Source organism: Engystomops pustulosus, chromosome 2, assembly GCF_040894005.1.
Source record: "Engystomops pustulosus chromosome 2, aEngPut4.maternal, whole genome shotgun sequence".
Classification (NCBI taxonomy): domain Eukaryota; kingdom Metazoa; phylum Chordata; class Amphibia; order Anura; family Leptodactylidae; genus Engystomops; species Engystomops pustulosus.
The window spans coordinates 98303865-98329037 of NC_092412.1; the positions used below are offsets into that span (position 1 = coordinate 98303865).

Consider the following 25173-nt stretch of genomic DNA (forward strand, 5'->3'; position numbering starts at 1 on the left):
AATTAATATTTCCGTGACAAGCGTAATGGAAGTTTAACAAACGTGCAATAATGGGAAACGATGTAGAATTCATTCAAACCAATTAAAACTTTAACAGAACCATATGCTGGCTCAACACTGGGCACAAATGTTCATGTAAATTGCTACTGGGTCATAGGCCCTTTTCTCCACTTCCCACTTAGAGTGCGGTCACACAAAGTGCCAGCGGCTAGCACCCAGGAGTGGGCCTTCACTGGATCAAATATGTGTTTCCAGTGGAACGCATAAGATCATTAACTAGCACCTGGTGTTTTGCTGGTTACCGAATGATTGCAGTTCACTTGAAACGCGTATGTGATTAGGCCAATGCACACCCCCAGGCGTCACGTTTATGTATATGCCTATGTGTGTGTATGTGCGTATATGTGTGTATATATGAATATGTGTATATATGTGTGTATATATTTGCTGTATGTATGTATGTATGTGCAGTGCGTGTATATGCTGTATCTACTATTTGTTTATGTGTATATATGCTGTATGTATATGCTGCATTTGTGATATTTATCAACTTCTATTTTGTACTACATGGGGGGACACTGTATGCATTTTATACTACATGACGGTATGCTGTATCTATCTTATTCTACATGGCGCAGACTGTATGCATTTTATTCTACATGGTGGTACGCTGTATGCATTTTATTCTACATGGCGGTACGCTGTATGCAATTTATGCTACATGGTGTCACACTGTATGCCTTTTATACTACATGGCGGTACTCTGTATCTATTCTATACTTCATGGCAGCATGCTGTATCTATCTTATACTACATGGCAGTATGCTGTATGCACTTTATACTACATGGTGGTACGCTTTATGCATTTTATACTACATGGGGGGACACTGTATGCATTTTACACTACATGGCGGTATGCCAGAGATCGCATTAACGCCTCACCAAGCGTCATAGATGCATGATGAGGCGCCATTACTCCCCAGAATAATTGGCAAGCGTAAAAGTACGCTTGGCAATTATCTCCTGTAGTGTGTGGGCTGAGCGGTCCGGAGCGCACAGCAATCGTGTGCAGTACATTACAATGGCAGTGAGCAGGCCGGCACTGCTCAGCACACACTACAGCACTGTTAGCCTCTAGAATGGAGCTGCTCCGGGTAGCCGTGATGTCACGGGAGGGGCGGAGCCTCCGGGAAAGGGCCGTGGCCCTCACAGGATGTAGAGCTGTAATGGCTGCCTGCAAGTAGAACGTGTACAGGTACTGTGTGCATACATGTGTATGGAGGTGAGGGGGCTTGATAGGAGTGGATGTGATAAGGTCAGGGGAGAAATGTATGTTACATGGGACTGCATGTCTTGCAGGTGCTGAGTTGGCATGAGGTGTATTTTACATGGGACTGCATGTTTGACAGGTGCTGAGGTGGCATGAGGTGTATGTGACATGGGACTGCATGTCTGGGGAGTGCTGAGCGTCACGTTTGTAAATGCAACGCTAGCGCCATGTGTGACTGCACACAGAAGCCTTAAAGGGAAATCTACCACTGGATTCTTTCACACTGATGGGAAGCTCTGGTGTCTGCCGCCCAAAGCATGTGTGCTTCTTTTAAATAAACATAAAATATAAGTAAAAGTACTGAAGAAAAGCTCCTGACAAACACATGCATGTTATCACACTCTCAGGAGCTAGCAGCATGAATGGTTAGTTAAGTTACAATCCAGTGGTAGATTTCCTTTATCAATAAATTCTTACTGCAGACCAATATACAGTATTAAAATCCGTTTATAATGAAATCTAATTTTATAAACCAATGATTATTACAAGGACTGTAATTGCACAAAAGGAACCTTTATTTTGTTGATAAAAGGACAGTATTTACACTACTTTCAGTAATCAAGCTATTAGCCACCCAATAAAGTATTTATTCGGGGTCAGTCATTCAAATACAAATATAGATTAACTCAGGGTAAAATTTATAGATTTGTATTTATCATAAAGAAATAGGATGCCAGTTCAGTTTGAGAAAAAAAAATTAAACTTGCTCCATTTCATTATAAAATAGGACACAAGATTTCTAGAGATCTAAAGAGACCTAACAGCTGCTCCTGGCAAATGTCCCAGACCTGGCAAGCCATTAACTGCTAGCCATGTCCGATTCTTGGAACGATGAACGGCCTTGCAGGAGGAGGATATTCAGCAAGACAATGAATGTGTATTGTTTAATAATTCAGTAATCATCTGCAACATTTCAGTGTAACAACTAACATGGAGCAAATCACTTGTCTCAGTACTCAGAGTAACATTCATCTCAATCCAAGCTTCTAGAGTGTAAAATACATCTATGGTTATTGTCCTTGTGAAATATATGGCAGGTAGCCTTCTCTATTAAATGTTTGCCAAGGTAAATGCTGTACTGATGGTATTAATTGAGTGTCAAGGGAATACAATTCATGAGGCAATCCCCAGTAATATCTTCACTACTGGATTATTAATCCATTCAGCACATTGTTTTTCTTTTAAATTTTTCAGTGTACAAAGCTATAGGAGGGCTTGATATCTGCAACACAAATTGTACCCTTTATTTTTGGTTCAGTATGATTGTGGAAATGCCAAATGTATGTAGTTTGTTTATGTCATATACATTTAAAATAAATAATTTTTTTTAAAATAACCTTGTACTACAAAAACAACCCCAAAAAAACACGAGGCCATTTTTGATAAAAAGATAACTGTACAGCCTTTTTCTCATAGTTTTGACATTTTATATCCCATAAAAATTTGAATAAAAAGCATAAATTCAGATTTGGATGTTATCTACTTTATGACATTCAGGGTATGGGTGAGATCAGACATTTGGGGGAATCTAACATATTTATGATTTTGTATATTTTCATATGTGCTTTATTTTTACAATTCTTTCAGGCCCTCAAGGGGGTGGGGTCATTTATACAATGTACTGCTATACAACTGTATTGCAGTATATTGTGGTTATACTTCTTCTCTATTACAGTCTGCTCAATAACATATCAGCTCCCAGCTGCCAAGGCAACCAATCTGGGTTTAGGTTAAGAAATAAACTAAAATAAAATGTTAGTTTTCTGGAGTAAACTGCACCAAAATTCACATTTGCATAATTTTTTGGCCCAGCCAACACCCTCTCCTTTTGTAAAACTAGTAGTAAAAGGGTATTAAACCCTTGTAAAATTGTACATGGCATTTAAAACGTAGATAATGGCACAGTCCATAAGCAGATGCCATACTATTTCCAGCATATTTTCCATCTCCTACCTCAACCGCAGAGGAGCTTAGTTGTCAAGTGACTCTTTTACAACAGGAGGCAATTTAACATCTTATAAAGGTGTTTTTTCAGGCAGTAAAGAGTATTATTAAAAAAACAGCATTGAATTTAAAATATTTAACCCCTTTGTAACCAAGCTCATTTGCACCATGATGACCAAGGGCTATTTTTTTTTTTTTTTTTTTAAACCAGCATGTGTCACTTTATTCGGTTATAACTTTAGAAGCCTTTAACTTAGGGTACATTCAGATCGCCGTCTATATGTCCCCATAGGGCGTCTATATGGTGCCACGCCATGCACGGGGAAAAGATAGAGCATGCTCCATCTTTCCCCATGTGCTGCTGTTCTCTATGGAACAGCGCACAGCTGTGGCCGGGCAGGCATACAGCTGTCTGAATGTACCCTTACCAAAGTGTTTTGAGTTTGTTTTTCCGTTGCATTTTGTTCTTCAAAATAGTGGGAAATTTTGGTTGACATATTTAACATTTATTTATGAAAAAGGGTGAATTTGGTAAACATTTTGAAAAAAATTGCTATTTTCAAACTTCAAAATGTTCTGTTTTTCAATTAGGCCAACGGGTTTCTCTAGCCTAAGGCCCCTTAGTGACTGAATCCGTATGGGTGGTCACTAAGGGGGTTAAATTTAGTTTTAAAATAAACCCGGCAACAAGTCACAGACCCCTGCAACACTTTGCTTTCAGTTCTGCTCATGCTCACTTTTCTGGATAGCAATGATAAGTAGGACATGTGACAAGTGTATCCATGTATCCTTTGTGCAGCTCAGTAGCATTCAGAAAAAGGGACCGAGCTGCAACAGTAAGCAGAGACACAGTAACTGCTACTAAATAGTGGACAATCCCCTCAACAACGTGTGACCTATCTATATGTCACACATAGGCTGCGGGTGTTGAGAGGGCTCACGGGCTAAACCTTCCCTGTAAATGGTGAGCATTTGCTGCATATTTCAGAAAACACACAGCAGCAACATTAACGATCAGTCTACCACCAATCGCCACAGCAATAAAAAGCCGGCAGCGCGTGGCGTGGGCACCTCTATCGTGGATCTGATCGTCCCTCCACTGACATCATCGGGGAGCAACAATCTGTTGCTACAACAGCCTTGGGCCTTTGTAACAAATGATCAGATGCTATATAGCCAAGCGTCTTACAACGTAATGCACGATCAGTACAGTTACCATATACTGCCACACTGTTCAAAAGAAAAAAAAATAGTAAAAAAAAAAATCAATCCCTTTTCCCTAGAACTGATATAAATATAAAATCATGAGTAAAAAAAAAATTGTTTGGAATTGCTGAGTCCCAAAATATCCAATCTATCAAAATATAAAATGTCATTCCCTGCGTTAATCTCATAATGGAATATAGCGCTCAAAGTTGAAAATGTCTTTCACCATTTTCCAACATAAAGAAAATAAAAAAGTGATCAAAAGGCCGTACAGTCCTTAAAATGGTAGCAAAACATCAGATCAGCTCGCAAAAAAATAATACCACACATAGTTCCGTACACTGGAGTATGAAAAAGTTTGATTTGATATCCCTATGAACATACCAACCCAAAGAATAAAGGAGACATGTCATTTGGGTGCACAATGAAAGCCGTTAAATCCATACCCACACGGAAATGGTGCAAATGTATTTTTTCACCAATTTCACTGAATTTTTTGCTCGATTCCCAATACACAGCAAGGAATATTAAATACCATCACTATGAAGTGAAATTTGTAACACAGAAAACAAGCCCTTGTATGGAAAAATAAAGGAGTTATAGATTTTTGAAGATGGGTAATGAAAAACACACAAAAACAAAAAAGGGCCTGTTTGTTAAGGAGTTAAATGACGTTCTGCCTCCAGGACTTGTAGTATATACCTCTGCAGACTTCTTTTCCTCTTCTGTGGAGTTTTTGCCCTTGTTCCTGTATTGAAAACAGGAAGAAAAGGAAGTTGATGGACCTGCAAATAAAATGAGAATACATTAGTGGCAAGTTGTTAACTCAATAAGTGTCCAATAGCTGATTACATGTTAGTGAGTTACAAGCCACTTCTAAGGCAAAAAGGTTAAGACACTCGTATACCGTTCACATTTTGGACACATGGGTCCCAGGGATGACACCCCACCAGTAAGAAACCTATTTAACGGGAACCCATCACCAGCTTTTGTAACAGTAAATGACTAGACCTGCAGGGTTGCACTGCTACCAGAATTTGGAATTGGATAATGATACTACTACTACATGATGACAGTTCATGTATTGAAAAGTTTGTCCTGGTAATGTTAATATAAAATGTAAGATTTATTTTGAATCATACATTTTTATTAATTCAATTTAACTGTGTTATAAATATCTATAAGGATAATGTACTAATACATAGAGAGATCTCTGAGAAGATCAATCTACAGTATATACTCGAGTATAAGCCGAGGTAACCATTTTTACCACAAAAAACTGGGAAACTTATTGACTCGAGTATAAGCCTAGGATGAAAAATAATCTGCAACTACTCTCAAATAAAATACCCCTTTAAATAGAATGTCCAACACTGCCCCTGATAAAATTATGAACTTAGTACTCACGTCCGGCGCTCACCCTGCCTCTTCTCCCCCTGCACGCCTTCTCAGCATGGCTACGGCTTCCCAGCAGTGCGAGGAGAGGCTCTCTACTATGCTCTCTTCCAGCACACATTACGATGCACGTCTCGCCGCCCGATGATGTCACGGCGTGTGTGCGGGAAGAGAGCATGGACGTGCCTCTGCCCACACTGCCGGGAAGCCGGAGACTAGCACAGAAAACAAGCCAGGGGATAAGAGGACGTGGTGGGACAGCACCGGAGGGGAGTACTAATTTTTTTTATATATACTGGAGTATAAGCCGAGTGGGGGCTTTTTCAGCACAAAAATTGTACTGAAAAACCCAGCTTATACTCGAGTATATGTGGCATTTATATTTATATGTGAATCTCATCTCTATGGAAACTCTAGTGAAGCCCTTAGACAGAATCCTTACGATGAATGCAACCCTAGCTCAAAAAATGTAGGCAAATCATATGAAATTTCCCTGTGTGTGTCCGAAATGTCATTGAGGGATAAAGCCATCAGAGAGCGGGTAATGTGTTCCTTGAGTCCTGGCTGCTTGATGTCCGTGTTGCACACATTGGCTGCATACAGCACATTACTTTTCCTTTCTACTTTTTTTGGTATTGCAACCTAAATCCTGGAGCTGAACCACATTCAGGGGAAAAGTACCAACGTTTTGCTATCCTAATACTTTTAACCCCCTTAAGCCACCATGACTTTCCTCGAATGTCAGGAAAGGAATAGAAGTGTTTTCTGTTGTTTATGTCAATTAGAATCACTTTGGAAATTTCATTTTATGAAGGCCAATTTCATTTCTAAACATAAAAGCCTTCTAACATCCTACACATAAAAAAGAATTTAAAAAAATATTGCGATCATAAAGCAGACACATGGCAAATGTTATTTATTAAGACATTTTTGTGGTAAGACTTAGTGAAAAAATTAAAATTTTTGCTATTTTTCAGTTTCTTCAATAAATAAATTAAAAATATATCACTCAAATGTTTCAAATAACATGACATAAAATGTGTCACAAACAAACAAACAATCTCAAAATCATCTTGGTATATTAAAGTGTTACTAAGTTATAACAATTTAAATTGACACATGTCAAAAATGGGTCTGGGTCCATAAAGTCAAAATAGGCCATGCCCGTAATAAATCCCTCTTTAACCCCTTAACGCTCTGCGCCGTAGCTCTACGGCGCAGAGGTATAAGGGATGTATGAAGAGGGCTCACGGGCTGAGTCCTCTTCATACAGAGGTGGGGGTTTTTGCATTTTGCACAAAACCCCCACCGCTAATAACCGCGGTCGGTGCTTGCACCGATCGCGGCTATTAACCCTCTAAACGCCGCCCGCAAAGTCGCGGGCGGCGTTTAAAAGACGGCGGCGCGTGGGCGCCGCCATCTTTTTTTCGATCGCCACGCCCCCGAACGTCATCGGGGGGCGGCGATCGGTTACCATGGTAGCCTCGGGTCTTCTCTTGACACGAGGCTACATGGTTTATGCAGGTTCGTTACAATGAGCCAGTGGCTCATTGTAATGTAAGACCTGCAAAAACGCCATATATTGCAATACTGTAGTATTGCAGTATATGGTAGAAGCGATCTGATCATCTAGGGTTAATGTACCCTAGATGGTCTAAAAAATAGTGAAAAAAAAAAGAAAAAAAAAAGTTTAAAAAATAAAAAAAATTAATAAAATATTAAAAGTTCAAATCACCCCCCTTTCCCTAGAACGGATATAAAACATAACAAACAGTAAAAATCACAGACATATTAGGTATCGCCGCGTCCCAAAATGCCCGATCTATCAAAATATAAAAACGGTTACGGCCGGCGGTGACCTCCGAGGCGGGAAATGGCGCCCAAATGTCCGAAATGCGACTTTTACACCTTTTTACATAACATAAAAAATTAAATAAAAAATGATCAAAATGTCGCACAGACCTCAAAATGGTAGCAATGAAAACGTCGCCTCATTTCGCAAAAAATGACCCCTCGCACATTTCCGTGCGCCAAAGTATGAAAAAGTTATTAGCGTCAGAAGATGGCAAAAAATTTTTTTTCTTTTTTGTACACATTCGTTTAATTTTTGAAAATGTATTAAAACACAATAAAACCTATATAAATTTGGTATCACCGCGATTGCACCGAACCAAAGAATAAAGTAGGCGTGTTATTTGGAGCGAAGAGTGAAAGTCGTAAAAACTGAGCCCACAAGAACGTGACGCACGTGCGGTTTTTTTTCAATTTTTCCACATTTGGAATTTTTTTTCAGCTTCGCAGTACACGGCATGTTAAAATAAATAACATTACGGGAAAGTAAAATTTGTTACGCACAAAATAAGCCCTCACACAGGTCTGTGCACGGAAAAATGAAAAAGTTATGGATTTTTGAAGTTGGAGAGCGAGAAATTAGCCGAAAAACCCTCCGTCCTTAAGGGGTTAAATGTTACAACTAGATTGTTTAACCAATGAAAATAAATGATCATCTCCAAAGCATGATCAATCTGGCATATTTTGTTTCACTCTCAATGCAATGGTGTAATGTACACAACTGAATATGCATTGCCAATATATGCCTAGTATTTTTCAATTTTCTTATATAGATGTGCACAGAATTGTAGTACTATTTGAGGCGTTATTAGTAAGCAACTAAATCTTGAATTAGTATATACGATTTCCCTTTTACTGTTTATCTCTAGTAGTCAAAAAAAAAATCTATGGCTTCAAATGTCGAAAGAACAAAAGACAAAGGCATCAGCATTTCTTACAAGCTTTCGCTGTATTACTCACTTTCATTGTCCGAGCTATCGCTGCTGCTGAGGTGCCTGTGTCGCTTCATCCTGACGCATCCTCTTCAGAAAAGAAAAAAAATTAATCTACTGTGAACAAATCAGGTCTCAACAGTTTATTTCCTACAGCAGACATTGCATTTCCTTAATTTCACTTACTGTCCACTTTCAGCAAATGATTAATATGGTTTGTGTAAGATAAAGTTATCCAATTTTTTTATAAACTCAATATCAATACCTCACACTTTTCTAGATCTGCACTTGCTTAGGTTTTAGGTTTTCTTCCAGTTGATAGAAACCTGTGAATGCTCATGTGATGGACACGCAGGTGCACTAACTGTTATCTCAGCGAGCCAGAGTTGTGTGATAATAATGACTGGTACTCTTGTCTGTCCATCACAAGACCATGGACAGATTTCTGGCCACTGGAAGTAAACATAGAAGTTTTCTATAGAAGGACAGCAAGCAGAGGTCTAGAAAACTGTGAGGAATTGCTAGATACAGTATATTGGAAAATTGTATAACTTTTCCTTACAAAAACCATATCAAATATTTGCTGGAAGTGGACAACCCCTTGAACAAATTAATTTTTATCTCAGCTGAACATCTTTAGTGGCTATAAACTAATAAGTGGCACATGGACACTAAAACATGTGAAGCATAAGCAAGCCAGGCCAGGCTAGAGGACACGGCACAGCGCTGCACACAGTAAAACCTGGTGCTGGTTACATGTGTTGAATTACATTAACAGTCTTTGCCATTGTAACAATAAAGACAACAAATGGACCCTACAGTTTACTATACTCGACAACCAAAAATTTTCAATAGTGGAACCATCTAAATTTTTTTCATTCCTATTTTTGTACATATTGTTATCTTTTATCACTATCCACATGCATTTCACTCCTTTTCTCTTAAAGGGGTTTTCCCACGAACAAAAGTTAGGCCCTATCAACGAGATAGGGACTAACTTGCTGATCAGTGGGGCTCTCAGTGCTGTTCTGCTCCATTAATCTCTATGGAGCTGACGGAGATCAGTGAGCGCGGTGCTTGCGCTTGGCAATTTCCGCCAGCTCCATAGAGATTAATGGAGCAGAAAGGTCATGCACGACCGTCTGCTCCATTACAATGACGGATCGACGAGGTGTCCGGAGGAGGTACCCCTCGTTTTCGTGATCTGTGGGGGTCTCAGCACCCCCTGAGACCCCCCTCAGATCCAGTGGCTTTCCAGTTTTTTCATGTTGCTATATATGAAGAACTCCAACCTTTCTTATTGAGAATTATTTTCCCCTACATTATTTTCTTTTTAACCCCTTCCCGACATTTGACGTAATAGTACTGCATCGCGGGAGGTGCGTTCCCGCAAAATGCAGTACTATTACGTCAAGCTTCTGGCGCCGGCTCCTAAACGGAGCCGGCGCCAGAAGCTGTGGGTGTCGGCTATATAGTATAGCTGACACTCGCCACTAACACCCGCGATCGGAGATTTTTCCGATCGCGGGTGTTAACCCCTAACACGCCGCGGTCGCGCTGACCGCGGCGTGTTAGAGGCATTTAAAGTTTATTTAAGTTGAATCGGACCCCCCCGCGGCGCTTACCGGGGGGGTCCGCTGCTCCGATCGCAGCCCCGGGACTGCCGGTGCCCGGGGCTGCGCGATCCGCCTCCCGGTGCCGGGTCCCTGCCTTCTGACAGGACCCGGCTGTAAGACACTGGGCATGCGCAGCATGCTCAGTGTCTTACATTACACAGTGCAATACATCTGTATTGCACTGTGTAACCTGTAAAAAAGCTTGAACAAGTGATCAGAAGATCACTTGTTCAAGCTTAGATGGCATTAACTGTAAAAAAAGGAAAAATAAATAAATAAAGGTTTTTACAATTAAAATAAATAATAAAAGAAAGTGAAAGTCCCCCAAACACCACATTTCCCTTTACACAAGTAATAAAGTATAAAAAACACTAAATCACGAAAAAACCCCACTTATTTGGTATCGCTGCGTCCGTAACAATCTGTACAATAAATCCTAATCATAATTGGACCCGCTCGGTGAACGTGGTAAAAAAAAAAACCAAAAACTTGCCAAAAACTGAAACTTTTTATCAAATTGCTTTACAAAAAATGTTCTAAAAAGTGATCCAAAAAAGTTACAAGCACCAAAATGATACCAATAAAAAGAGCAACTTGTCACGCAAAAAATAAGCTTACAACCAGCTCCGTAAACCAAAAAATACTATAGTTATGCTGCTATAAAAATTGCAATGATAAAACAAATGCAATTTTTTCTATTCTAGTTTTCCTTCAATAAAATTGGACAAATATAAATAAAACTATATAAATGAGGTATCACCGTAATCGTAGTGATCCGTAGAATAAAGATAATATATTATTGTTATGCTACAGTGAACACCCCCCCAAAAAAATGCTAAAAATCCAAAACAAGAATTGATGATTTTATTTTCCTCCACATGTAAAAAGTTAATAAAATTGCTTCAATAAGCTAAAACCCCACTAAAATAAAGGTTTTTTTTACAGTGTATCTCGTCTCGCAAAAAATAAGCCCTTATTTGTCTAAATTGCTTAAAAAATAAATAAAGATTGTATAGCCTATTCCCAACGCACGTTGTTATAGAACGGTGCGGCTGGTAGTGACTTGCCCACACGGTTCAGACACAGTGATCGGGGCAAGATGGCGGCTATTCCTGACAGCTATCCATCCTGCCCCATGGACCAGAAGGGTTACGTTGCCCCCACACCCCCCCAGTTTATGATCGCTGCTATTGGCTCATCAATTCAGACCAGCCAATAGCAGCGAATTTACTTATGACGTCAGTAATACCGGTCACCATGTCTGTAGACAGGGTGATCGGGGTAGGGTGGCGGCTGTTCCTGACAGCCACCAATTGTGCCTTGTGGTCCAGAGGGGTTTTGTTGCCCCCCTCTGTCCATGTTTGCTGCTATTGGCTGGTCGATTTGGTCCAGCCAAAGGCAGCAATATTCGTCACAATGGGCATCGCTAGGGTGAATAAGAGCAACACTTGGCGATAATTTCCCTACGAAAACGAAGATATGGTACAAAAGTGCTGGCTGTGCACATTGTACAGATTACGCTGTACAACTCTTACGAGCTGTTCCAATGTGCATGTCCTGCCGTATCATTTCTCCGTTTTTCAAGCGGAAGATATTAGGAAACTAATATTGGGACAAGAAGGACGGGGCCCCTGTACCTCTGGTTTAGATGTTCTAGGACAGCATTTTCCCAGTGAATTCTGCTGCTTCTAAAGGTAGGACTCAATAAAGAGTCTGTTCCAAAAGAAGGTTTAGGATGGACACTACATACTACTAAGAGACCTGCGACAGCTCCAGAGTGACAAAAGTTTAGTCGGTCCCTTGATATATTGTACCTCCTTATACGCAACACATTCACAATTCACGCCCAACCTGTTGTGAATTAATTTCGGTAAAATGAATAATTGTAACAACTGTTATGTCCCCTTGCTCCCTATACCCCTCCATTATTTCATAAGGGGCGCCACATAACGGGCACTGAACTTTCCAGAAATAATTGCAATTTCCATCTTGGACTCCATTGCACATCGTATTTGGAAACCACCTATATGTTCAAATGCTCATTTCACCACGTGTATTACACTACACCACATATTACACCTTGCTATATTCCCCAAGGGGTGTACATTCAACAGTTAGGGTCACTTTTCGGGTTTTCCTCTGTTTTGGTACCACTACGGCTCTCCAAATGTATCCTGACACATGTGAAGGATTTCTTGCAAATTTGGCCTCTAAAAGACAAACATCCCTCTTTTCCTCTACTGTGCGCCCATAAATCATTTTATATGCACATGTGGGTACTTCTACACTCGGGAGAAATAGTTTTGCACCTTTTTCGGGGTTATTTCATATATTATCCCTTGTGGCTTACATAAATTAGGGGTAAAGTGACATTTATAGGAAAATTTTCACCTTTTTAATGATTAGTGCCTAATTGGATCATTCACCTGTAGGGGCAAATACATATATTACACATTGCAAAATTCTCTAAGGGGTGTGCGTTCAAAAATTAGGGTCACTTTTCGGATTCTTCTCTGTTTTATACCACTAGGGTTCTCCAAATGCATGTCAAACATTTCTGTCAAATTTGGCTTCTAAAAGGCAAACATCCCCCTTTCCTTTTACTGTGCGCCCATACAACATTTTATATACACATGTGGGGTACTTCTACACTTGAAAGAAATAGGTTTACACATTTTGGGGGGTTATTACATTTTTTTATCCCTTGTGGCTATATAAAATTACGAGTAAAATGACCTTTATAAGAAAATTTTCACCTTTTTCCTATTTAAGTCCTAATTAAATCAAACACCTTTACGGACAAATACACATATTACACCTTGCTAAATTCTCTAAGGGGTATGCTTTCCAAAATGGTGACACTTGTTGGGGTTCCCCTCTGTTTTGGTACCGCTACGGCTCTCTAAATGCATCCTGACATATGTAAAGGATGTCTGTCAAATTTGGCTTCTAAAAGGCCAACGCCCCTCTTTCCTTCTGAGCTTCACTGCGTACCCATACAACATTTTATTTGCATGTGTGGGGCAATTTTATACTTGGGAGAAATGCTAGTACACATTTTTTGGGGTTGTTTCATCTTTAATGCCTTATGGGATACAAAAATTAGCCGTAAAAGTGACTTTTTTGGGAAAATGTTCATCTTTTTCCTTTTAGGGACCTAATTCAAGCAAACACCTGTGGGGGAAAATACACATATTACACCTTGCTAAATTCTCCAAAGGGTGCACTTTCCAAAATGGTGACACTTGTTGGGGTTCCCCTCTGTTTTGGTACCACTAGGGCTCTCCAAATGCATCCTGACACATGTAAAGGATGATTGTCAAATCTGGCTTCTAAAAGGTCAAAGCCCCTCTTTCCCTTCTGAGCCCTACTGTGTACCCATACAACATTTTATATGCAAAAGTGGTGCAGTTCTATGCTTAGGAGAAATAGTTCTACACATTTATGGGGTTGTTTCATCTTTTACCCCTTGTGGCTTACAAAAATTTGGGGTAAAAGTGACTTTTTTGAGAAAATTTTCACCTTTTATCCCTTTTGGGGCCTAATTGAATCAAACACCTGTTGGGGAAAATACACAAATTACACGTTGCTAAACTCTCCAAGGGGTGTACTTTCCAAAATGGTGTCTCATGTTGGGGCTTTCCTCTGTTTTGGTACCACTATGGCTCTCCAAATGCATCCTGACACATGAAAACTTTTTCAGCCATATTTGCCCTTCAAAAACGAAACAACGCTCTTTCCCTTCCAAGTGCCCCCATGTGCCCGTACAGCAGGGTACAGTGACCAAATGGGTATTGGCATACTCAGGAGGAATTGCCCTCAACATTGTAAAATGCATTTTCCTTTTTAACCCATTGTGAAGGTGCAAATTTTAGTGTTCAATGAATCTATAGTAAGATAAAATTACATTTCTCTAATTTCACTTTCATTTATCTTTCACCCTCATGAAACCCTCATAGGGTTAACAAAATTCCAAAAGGTTGTTTTGAATATTTTGAGGGGTGTAGTTTCTAAAATAGTGTCATTTGTGGGGGTTTTCTGTCATGTGGGCCTTATAAAGTCACTTCTAACTAAACTGACCCTCCAAAAGTAGGTTTTGATGATTTTCGTGAAAATCTGAAAAATTGCACCTAAAGTTATAAGCCTCCTAGCATCCTAAATAAAGGAAAGGATGTTTGAAAAATGATGCCAAGTTAAAGCAGACATATGGAAAATGTTAGTTATCAAGTTATTTTAGTGATATGACCAACTTTCCAAAAAGTAGAAAATTTTGAATTTGGAAAACATTGTTTTTTTCAAAATTTTTGCCAAATTTCCATTTATTTCATAAATAAATACTAAATATATTGATTAAATTTCTCAACCAACATGAAGTACAATGTGTCACGAAAAAACAATCTCAAAATCAACTGGATATGTTAAAGCGTTCCAAAGTTATAACCACTTAAATAGACACATGTCAGATTTTAAAAAATGGGCCGTGTCAGGAAGGTGAAAAGTGGCTTCAGCGTTAAAGGGTTAACATCATCAATGAACATTTGTTTAATTTTACAAATGGCAATTTCATCCATTGCATGGCAAGCAGTGGGTTACATCAAACTTAGCAGATGTCCCTTCTCTCCATTCAGCATGTAACTGCACAGGAACTTCCTGATAGAAAGTTGGAAAATTATAGTCTGAAGAAACCAATGTAAAAAACTGGAAAAAACAACAGCTGCAGACACATGAACCAGGAAACCAAACAAACTTGTCTAGTGTAGGAAATCTTGGATTTTTAACAAGGAGGCTTTTCATCCTGGTCTTTTCACTAGTGGTGTACATTTTGGCCTTATATAGAGCTATTTGTACAGAATGAAAGTTGCAGCAAATTACTTAATAAAGTCGTTGTATGTGTATTCATTTTAAATTGATAAATATGTGTCACTAGAAGACTGTAATTTGTCAAAAAGTAACGGTTTTCTGTTGGACACTCTTCTATGAATATGCTCATGCACAGTAGATTTTCCAACTCTTCAAGGCCCAGTTTACACCAGAGTTGGAATGTCCATGATTTCAATGGATTCTTCTTTGAGATAAGAAAAAAAACAGCATTAAGATTCCATGGACTCATCCAGTACTGCTACTAGCGACCAGGCTCTAATCTCCCTCTCATCTTCAAATTCCTGGAACGCCTGGTATATTCTTGACTAACCCAGTATCTTTCAGCCAACTCTCACCAAGATTTCCTGCAAGCTGGGTTTCCACATTACGCACTCTAGAAAGAGCAGTTTCAGTAAAGTCTCTAATGATCTCCTCACTGATAAATCTGGAGGATACTAATCTCTCCTTGTTCTTCTGCATCCCTCTGAAGCATTTGATACCGTGGACCACCAGCTACTCCTCAGGATTCTTTTCTCTATTGCCTGAAGGAAACAGTACTCTCTGGGTTTTCTTCAAATCTCTCGGTCTGCACTTTCAGTCCCTGTTTCTGGATCTCTCTCTTCTCCTCTTACCGTCGACCAGGGTCTTGCCCATTAAGTGGTGTGGCAGGGAAAGCTCTCGGAAACCCCAACTTCCGTTTCCGAGAGCGTTTACCCTAGACTAGGCTATCAGACTAATACCCATTCTGCAAAGCTTCAAACATGCTCTTAAAACCAAGAATATGACATTTCCTAACTGCATGCAACTTTAATTCTCTTTTTTTACCAACCCATTCTGTGTAGCTCTCCAATGTGTAATCCAGCAAAAAAAAAAAATGCCAGATACCAAAGCTACAGGCTTCTCTGCAGTCCTATTAACCTTGGACTAGGTATAGAAAATGGCAGCTGTCGAGTGGTTCAAGCAGCAGTTTTCTAATTTATTACATTTTATTCTGTTCCCTTATAAAGAATGGCTGAAACATTACACCTCTTGTGTCACCCTCATAGACTATGTTCTTGCGAGCCAGGCCATCATTCCTTTTGTTTCATATGACAATGTTATACCTCTTATGTCTTATTGTATTTGTATATGTTCCTCATAATCTGTAAAGCGCTACAAAATTTGATGGCGCTATATAAAGATTATGATTATAAGGGGTTAAAAGGACAGGCTTTATAAGGGGCCAGAAAATCTAACAGACTATAATAAAGTCAATTTGGATGTCAATCATTTTGACGGCCCAAAAAGTATTGTCTGCATTTTTTATAGCACCTAAACAGAGGCTCCCTGGTGTTCCAAGTGTCCCCCCAACAGCACAGGAATAAGAAAAAATGCCCAGGATTTTTAGACTATGTAGAATTTAAAAAAAACATGCCAGGGTAGGTCACCCTTAAATTTCATTGTAGTACATTATTAAATGTTTTAACACTTGCTTGTAGAATTTGAAACCAAAGTAAAAGAAATGCCTATTACTAGTCCAGAGGGGAGAGCAGTACAGTCCATGCATTTACTCTTATGCAACATGCTAAATTGCTACACTTCCCATCTTTCAACAGGATTACACTATAAAGGGGTTTGCCCATGAAAGAAAGTTCTCAAATTTGAATCCCCTAGTGATGTTTACACATTAAAGCCAATTTTTAACCCCCTTAGTTTACAGTATTATTAAGTTTTATTGCCAATTTAGCAAATATTTGTAGCAGACAGGAGAAGCGATTCATGAGAAAAATGCTTAACCATAAATGATAGAAGATATATGGTCAGATCCCGGGGCAACTTAAATTGTGTTCTCTAGGCCTGTTAGACAGGTTGGAATTACGGTATATCTGTGAAATGCTGTATTTTTGTTTATAACATTGAATAAGATAAATAATTATTATTACAGTACAGGTAGTCCCCAGGTTACGTACAGGATAGGTTCTGTAGCTTTGTTCTCAAGTTGAATCTGTATGCAAGTCGGAACTGTATATTTTATAATTCTAACTCCAGACAAATTCTGTGAATATTGGATTTAAAAATCTTTTGTTGTCATAACAACCAGGACTAACAATAAAGCTTCATTACAGATACCTTTAGCAGGAGACCGCCTGTATATTTAAGAATCTTGTCTTCGTGGGAATATCCCTTTAAGGCAATGAAGTCTATAATGATATACCACCTAGAATTTTTTTTTTTTTAAAAAACAAGCTTAGAGAGGTTCCCATTGAAGTTAATTTTACGTCAACAGTATTTTCCAATCATATTTCATACACATCTAGGACCTACATCTATCTTAAAAAACAAAAAAAACATTTTCATAAATCAACCACAATAGAGTTAATAATCAAAAAATGGTTTATAAATTTGACAGGGATGGCAATAAATGGTTATATATTTTATAGGCAACACATTTCAGTTATGAAAACAAAAAATTTAAAAAAAAATAGTTTTCTTTTAACATTTGCCAGCAAGCTAATTTTGAATGATATTTCAAAAAAGATAAAAGATGGATTTGGATCAAATACTGATGAGTATTGTGCATGTGCAATGTTCTGCTAATGTACAATTATCATAGCTGTTCAATGTGGAATCAAACCATTTGTTTAAACAGGCATCAAATCTCAAGATTTGAGAAGAAGACGACTTCACATAAAACAGCTATTGCTTAAAATAGACAGGTCTAACCAGAAGGAGAAAAGAACGAGAGTAACAATCTGCATTCCGGGTATACCGTTAAAACTGATGTGACGGAGTAAAACACCAAAGACCTGTCAGATTTAGCTACTGAGCAGACACTAATTGTAGAGTGGAAACAGATGTCAGCAATGGATTGATAGGCCTGCTTGACCAGATGAAAAATTTACATTAATTTTTCTGTTGACATTTGCTTTTATGAGTGCGGCATTGAATTTTTTTCTTTTGTTAAAGGGAACCCGTCACCACTATTTTCACAAATACAGGTAGTGGCAGGTTTCTATAGAGCTCTAGTAACTATCTGACCTCCTGCTTGTAGCTAAAAGTAGTTTCCCTCAGATCCCCATAAAATCAGAGTTATAATCTTGCCTGGTATCTATGCAGCTTTGGAGCGAGTCCATGGGGGCGTGGCCTAATGTCATGTGACCAGGGTGACATCAAAGGTCCTTGAGCTACTTAATATGAAAACTTTACCCCATGTACATATCTGACCACATAAAACCATCACAGCAGCCTCCATGGATTTCTACTCCTCTCCATGCAGGCTGCTATGATTTCATGTGATAAACTATGCTGTGATTTCATGACATATATGCTTAGTGTACAGTTCCTAATGCAACAAAAGCTATAGGACCTGTGATGATGTCACCCTGGTCACATGACATTATAGCAGCATACAGAGATAGGGATGGAGAGAAGCTGCTGGATTCAGCCCGAGGAGGCCACGACCACCTGGACTCCATGTAGCCATGCTTAGTTACCAGATAAAACTATAAAGTTCAATATATGGGAATCTCAGGGGAATATTTTTTAGAGACAAGCAGGGGGTCAGATAGTTACTAGAGCTCTATAGGAACCTGTCACTACCTGTATTTGTAAAAATAGTGGTGTCGGGTTCCCTTTAAAGGAAATCTACCTCTACCTTTAAGGGATATTGCCATGTAAGTAAATTGTCATTCCTTTTATGATAAAAAAAATTATACAATTTTCTGATATACTCTGTGTCAATTCCTTGTGGATTTCTAGATCTCTGCTTGCTGTAATTGTATGGAAATCTTTTTAGTTTACTACTAGTATACAAAAATCTGACCATGGTCACACAGGTGCACAGCTCGTTATAACACACAGCTGTGATTACTGTCTGTGATATGACGAGCCATGCACCTGTGTGACCATGGTCAGATTTCTGTCCACTAGTAGTAAACAAAGAAGATTTCTATAGAACGACAGCAAGCAGAAATCTAGAAATCCACAAGGAATTGATAAAGAAAGTATATTGGAAAATATACTCCGGCACCCATGCCTGCACTCAGGGCAAGGTAGCAGACTCTGGAGGGTATCCTGCTCCGCAGCCGCACCAGATCGCCCGAGCAGGGAGCAGCGGCAGGCCAAGCTTGGGACAGGAGGAGGGCCTGGCCGCTGCATACAATTTACCAGGTCAGTGCTCCCTCCCTGGTCACCAGGACCGGCCTCCGACCCATGTCACCGACAGAATATTCTGGCTCTGTCCACGCCTGCGCCAATCAGCCATTTCCAGGCGCTCCATCCAGGTGGTTGCAGAGATCCATCAGGCCCACTCCTGAGTGGGCTTCTTGGCCTTGTTGGAGAAGACCTCATGCCCATCCCCACGGGGTACCGGGAGGATGGAACTGCAGGAGGGCTTAGCCCCAGAAGATCCTCTCCTGCCTTTGACGATCCCCTCCACAAGACCGGTTGGGGTCCAGGATAGAGCCCCCTCTCCAGGTACAGGCCCCTAACCGCACCACAGATCATCTCATATGTGTGGGACGTCTTACAGCCTATAATCATCCCGGAACCGCAACCTATGATTTGGTCGCAGATCCCACAGCGAATAGGACCCGGGGCCCCTACTTTTCATCAACCAGGTGCGCCCATCTCATGAGATTAAATACCTCATGTGGCCACTCAGTCCCCTGAGAGAGATGCCTCATCACACTCTCTACCCTTGAGTCCTGAGGGCACAAGATCATCACCCACACCCGTGTCTTTGGTGCATGATGGCTGTCAGTCGTTCTTGCTTGCCTGGTGGACCTGAACATGCATAAAGTACATGCATAAAGAATGCTATGTGTCCCGCCATGAAAGCTCTTACGGCGCTGAGATAGCAGTCCTGAGTGGAGAAGTACAGCAGCTCCAGGCCAGAGCCACAGCTACTGAGGCTACCCAGGCCACCACTCTGCTATCCTTGCCGAGCACTCCTTCCAGCTTCAATACCTCTCAGATCAACTGGATGACGCAGAAAACAGGGGCAGAAGGAACAACATCTGCATCCGCAGTCTCCCTGAGGAGGTGGAATCGAACCAGCTGCACTCGATGCATCGCTCCCTCTTCAATTCGGTCTTAGAGTTCCCAGATGATACCCCGGTGGAGATCAAAAGGGACCATCAGGCATTACAATCCCACCCTTCTCACAATGACCCGCCAAGTGATGTAATATACCGGGTTCATCGATACCAATTGAAAGACTCAATCATGAACAAGGTCCCCATGACAGATGAGAACTAATTTGAGGATACTCTGGTGCAACTTCTGCCTAACCTTTATAGAATGACTCCTGGTATTATTTCCCCTCCCACATAATAGGGTTTGATAGTTAAAACCTTCTTAGTCTATCTTGTCCTAGTTTGTTCCCCATTCCCACTTGCCCTCCCTTCTGCGTGTCACCTTCTTTCCTGAATTCCCCCCTCCCTTTCCCCGCCGGCCTGTGTCTGTGGTGAGAGTGGCTGTTTGTCTGGTTAGGCGTCCTATTTGCACATAGCAATGCAACAGTTGTTGTGGCAGGACCAATCCCCTTCCAACACTATACATAAGGCTACATTCACATGATGTATGCCCGCCATTGCGTAGTACAGCGGGCATATATCAGCGCTGCGGAAAGGAGCAGGGGATGAGCACAGCTCACCCGCCCCTCTCCATGGGAATATACAGCGCACAACGCTGTATTACAGACAAGGATAGGACATGTCTGTACAGAGCCTTGAGCCCATACAAGTGTATAGGGGCCGTATATACGTCCCTCATACCTTCGTGTGAATGTAGCCCAACAGTTTCAAGTACTGTACAGTAAATCATATATGCATTCAGCAGCTCCCCAGCTCTAGACTGCCCTTGCTGCCAAAAGAAAGAAAGAAGGGGTGTAAATGTATATCTTATCTCAAACTGTGAGGTAACCAGGGACATTCATTAGTATAGATCATGTAAATAAACATAACCTTACCTATTTCTTCATACAAAAGTGTAGTGCCCCTTTCCTATTACAGCAGCCAGACAAAAATATCCCTCCCCATTATAAATGGACACTCTGTCCCTGGTGGAAAGGCCATGACAGTAGGAAATGATAGTTGAAAAGACCTGCTCACAACAATCTATCACTAAACCTGGGTGAAGACTAGGTGAAGTATACCCCACATCAACAGCATTACCGAAATGATAGGCCTAAACTCAGCCCTCCTCTTCATCTTATCCCTCTTTGTACTTACTTTTCTACTCATTCCTTTTTACAGAGTTTGTGCAAATTCTTAGATGCTTGTTTTGAGAACAAAAATACCCTTGCCTTCCGGCCAGGTCCACCCCCTGGTCCCCTCAGTCAGCATTGCATTGGTGCGTTTTATAAAGTTTAAATCATTTACCACACTATTCCCTACTTAGTGTACTGCCGTTTCTTATAGCATCTTTTCTACTTTTTTTTCCCTATAATCTTAACATGTACCCCATAAAAAAGCAAAGATTTGGTGCAGAGGAAAGGAGGCGTGAGCCCTCCTCATCTGTCACTTCTGCATCAAAAGCCAAGAGGCAAAATTGGGACAAAGACCATACTTTGCACAGTGGCCCACCTGCTCAATCGTAGTGCAGTGAGGCACAGAGAAAGCTCTGCGCAGGGGAGACAAACCTCTTAACTGTCGCCTCAAAACAAGATTGCGGATTGCTTTTGTGTTGTCATGGCAAGGCCTCCGTGTTTGCCAGGTACAAAAGCCTTTTAGGCACAACTGGCCGTCTGAAAGGGTCACAATCATACTTTGTGCAGCTGTGCTGGTATCCAGGTGCCCGCTCAAGACAAATAAGATTGCGCAAGCACCCCGTGTTTTTCTGCATTGCTGCGTTTCAGAAAAAACATCTTGACATGTTACAGCCATCACTGGGCTAAACTAAGACGTTCATCCCTTAATCCCTATATATGTAACAAGACTACTTTTTTATGGAATATCTGGTCCCAGAAATGTTTAGGTCCAACAGTGGTATTGCAGTGTATTTGTAAAACATAGCCAGGGGTTAGCCAGGAGCCACAACAGCAGCCTGAAAGGAAATACTTCATGGCTTATGTCACATAAGTGGTTCAGTATCTTTTTTTAGTGTTTTTCATTGAAAAACAATACTGAAAGTGAGACAGCCAGGGTCATTCATACCCGAATCTGGGCTTTCCGTTACCATCTCCGTTTAAGAGTTCTCCCGTTCCTCATAGACTTTAATGAATCAACTGTTACCTTCCATTTCACATCTATTATTAAGAACAGAAAAAATACTTGGGGTAGTGCCCTAGGTTTTCTCCCAATAATGGAATGTATGACAGAACCTGCCAAACACACATGTCAGCATAGCCCAAGCTGTTTAGATGTTTTGAATAACCTCACATACAGTTTTGTGTTCTTTGTACAGTTCCTGGCATTTTTACATCTTTAGAATTCGAGTATAGGCAGTCCCCAGGTTACGTACAAGATAGGTTCTGTATGTTTGTTCTTTAGTTGAATTTGTATGTAAGTCGGAACTGTATACTGTATAATTGTAACCCCAGCCAAAAATGTTTTTGGTCTCTGTGACAATTGAATTTTAAAACTTTTGGGTTGTCATAAGAATCAGGATTAACAATAAACATTATCTTCAGACACATTTGATAACTGTTACAGACGATAATTGTAGCCTGTAACAAAAGTACAGTAAATAACCAACATTCAGAGCTCCGTTTGTAACTATGGGTCGTCTGTAAGTCAGATGTTCTTAAGTCAGGGACTGCCTGTATATGCCATACACTAAAGCTCAAGGTCCTATAGATATACCGGAAATACATTTAGGGGAGCATTCTAAATATATATTATTGACGTGTAGAAAAACATGATTTTATTCTCTTACAACTCTTTTCTTGCTGAAGGCGACGCCACTAGCACAGCAAGTCCTCTACATGCCCAATACTTTCTAGGACAATGTTTGTTCAAACATCAGATCATTTAATGAATTATGAGTACGTTAATTTACCTGTTCAATATATTAGGTGTGAAACAATCGCGGCAGGCCTATCATACTTCCCAATTGCATGTAACTTCAAATCTTTCTTCAATATCCTGCAGGCATTAGATACAAAGCTACAGGCTACTCCGTATATAAGATGGCCATTGATGGCTAGTTCATTAAGCGGCATTATTTATTAATTTATTTTGTCTATCTATTCGGATCCCCTATAACAGTGGTGGGGAACCTATGGCACGGGTGCCAGAGGTGGCACTCAGAGCCCTCTCTATGGGCACCTGTGCCATCACCCCAGCGCAGACATCGCCAGACAGGACTCGAGGCCTCTTGCAGTCCCAGGTAGCCGAGGACCCTAGAAGGAAGCTACAATGATAATCCAAACTTCTTCTCCTTCTTTCTACTGTATTGGTGTCCTCTGGTGCCTATACAATTGGAACCTGTGACAGAGCAGAGCATCTAAGGGGTTTGCCATTATTGCCCTATAAGAATGGGTGGACCATTGTATGACCAGTCATCATACCTCGTGTCACACCTTCCTCCTAAGAGATAGTAAGTCGTTACGGCTGGGTTCAGCTGTCCTGGACATAATGCCAGATTGGTGGCCGAACAGCCAGTCCGTCAAACTACTGCAGCTAACCATGGCTACGATTGTCCAGGAATTTGGGCTTTATGCAAAATCGAAATTTGGATGGAATAACACCTCTTCCAAATCAATTAGCTAATCTGTATTCCAAACGTGTACTAATAACGGAAGCAAAAACTAAATGTGAACATAGTCCAACTCACAAAATGTACTCACTGTGTGCAAAAAATTGGAAGTACTTAATCAGTCCTTAGTGCAGAGTACAAGCGTCTTCAAAGTATTTATTCTGTGTGCACATACAGATCTCCACAAGGGTGGAAAGCTTTATATTGGTTGCGGAAACAAAACTGATAATTACATTCATTCATGTCAATTAGGCCTAGGATAGAAAGGACTATTATGGACTATTTATGTCACAGCCAGTCCCTGGTCCTGTCACCTAGTCACTGAGGAGCCGCGATGACGTCACACAAGACAGTGTCCCTGACAGCGCTTGTCCTCAGGTTGCCTTGGCGCCAAATTTCAGTAGCGGCTGCAGTGTGAGGAGGACGCGCTCGCTGACGTGACACGCTCCACACACTGACCGCCACACACAGAATGGCAGGAGCACAGATGTAGGCAGTGCCCGCATGTGCTGGTACATGGCCTTCGCTACGGACATGAAGTAGTCTCTCACCTTCCCTGTAGCTCTCCTGCCCTCACACTGGCTCCAGCCCAGTCTATCACGTCCTCTTCAGTCCAGAGCGCTGCCCATACACATGCCCGGAGCACAGACCGCCCGGCCGCCGACACAGAGCAAGACCAAGCCGCCTCAGCCTTTCCTCCCAGCAGGAACACACATCCACACACACACACAAGAAGCCTATTGTATTGACACTGCTCGCTGGCTTCCTCCGCTCCTCCTCTTCCACTTCCTCCCTGGTGTCCATCCCTTCCTCCCCTCCCTGCACACACAGAGCGGGATGAACCGAGCGCCTGTCACTATGCCTGCTGCCTGCCATGTGCTTCTCTCTAAGGCGGCCAGGTGCGATTCCTCAAAAGCACTTTCTATTGTACTCAATACAGTGAACTGCTACCCACACTGTCTAAGATTTCATCTACCATAAAACTCCATCATGATAAGCCTTCCTTAAGACTTACATCCACAGGCGCCCTGACTGTTGTTACCCATGGCCTCATTGATTCTAAAATCCACTTCTAAAATAATACTGAGCCAAAAGGGCTCTCTAGGGTGTTACCAGAGTCCCTCTGTGTTGCAGATTCAGGCCATCTTCACACAATGTAGTGCATTTTTGACACATGAAAAGACGCTCCCCTTCCTGTTGTATTTAAATGAATGTGTTTGTGGCCCTACTTTCTCTATGTTGCGGTTTTAAAAAAGCACACGCAACTTCTAATTGCATTGTGTTTTCTCATTAGCGTTTTGCTGGGAAGCAGTGACCCTTAAATTTTTTTATCAAAGTCCCAACTTCTATGCATTTTTCA

General features: G+C 40.8%; 1 protein-coding gene across 7 annotated transcripts in view; it reads right to left on the reverse strand.

Annotated features, from left to right (window-relative positions):
* The window catches only part of JADE3 (jade family PHD finger 3), a 36724-nt gene extending 11776 nt beyond the window's left edge, over window positions 1-24948 (reverse strand). The window contains exons 1-4 of one of the 7 annotated variants that reach the window (XM_072135657.1): window positions 24365-24390; window positions 17244-17331; window positions 8687-8748; window positions 5183-5265 (exon numbers count right to left, since the gene is read on the reverse strand). In XM_072135657.1, coding sequence (XP_071991758.1) covers window positions 5183-5265; window positions 8687-8735 — 132 coding nt within the window. In that variant the 5' untranslated portion in view covers window positions 8736-8748; window positions 17244-17331; window positions 24365-24390. Of the gene's footprint in view, window positions 1-5182; window positions 5266-8686; window positions 8749-8844; window positions 8865-8923; window positions 8993-17243; window positions 17332-23904; window positions 24065-24127; window positions 24153-24364; window positions 24501-24926 lie in introns of those variants that run through there. The other 6 variants (XM_072135661.1, XM_072135656.1, XM_072135660.1 and 3 more) reach the window with 6 other exon arrangements.
* Between the last annotated feature and the right edge of the window lie 225 nt (window positions 24949-25173).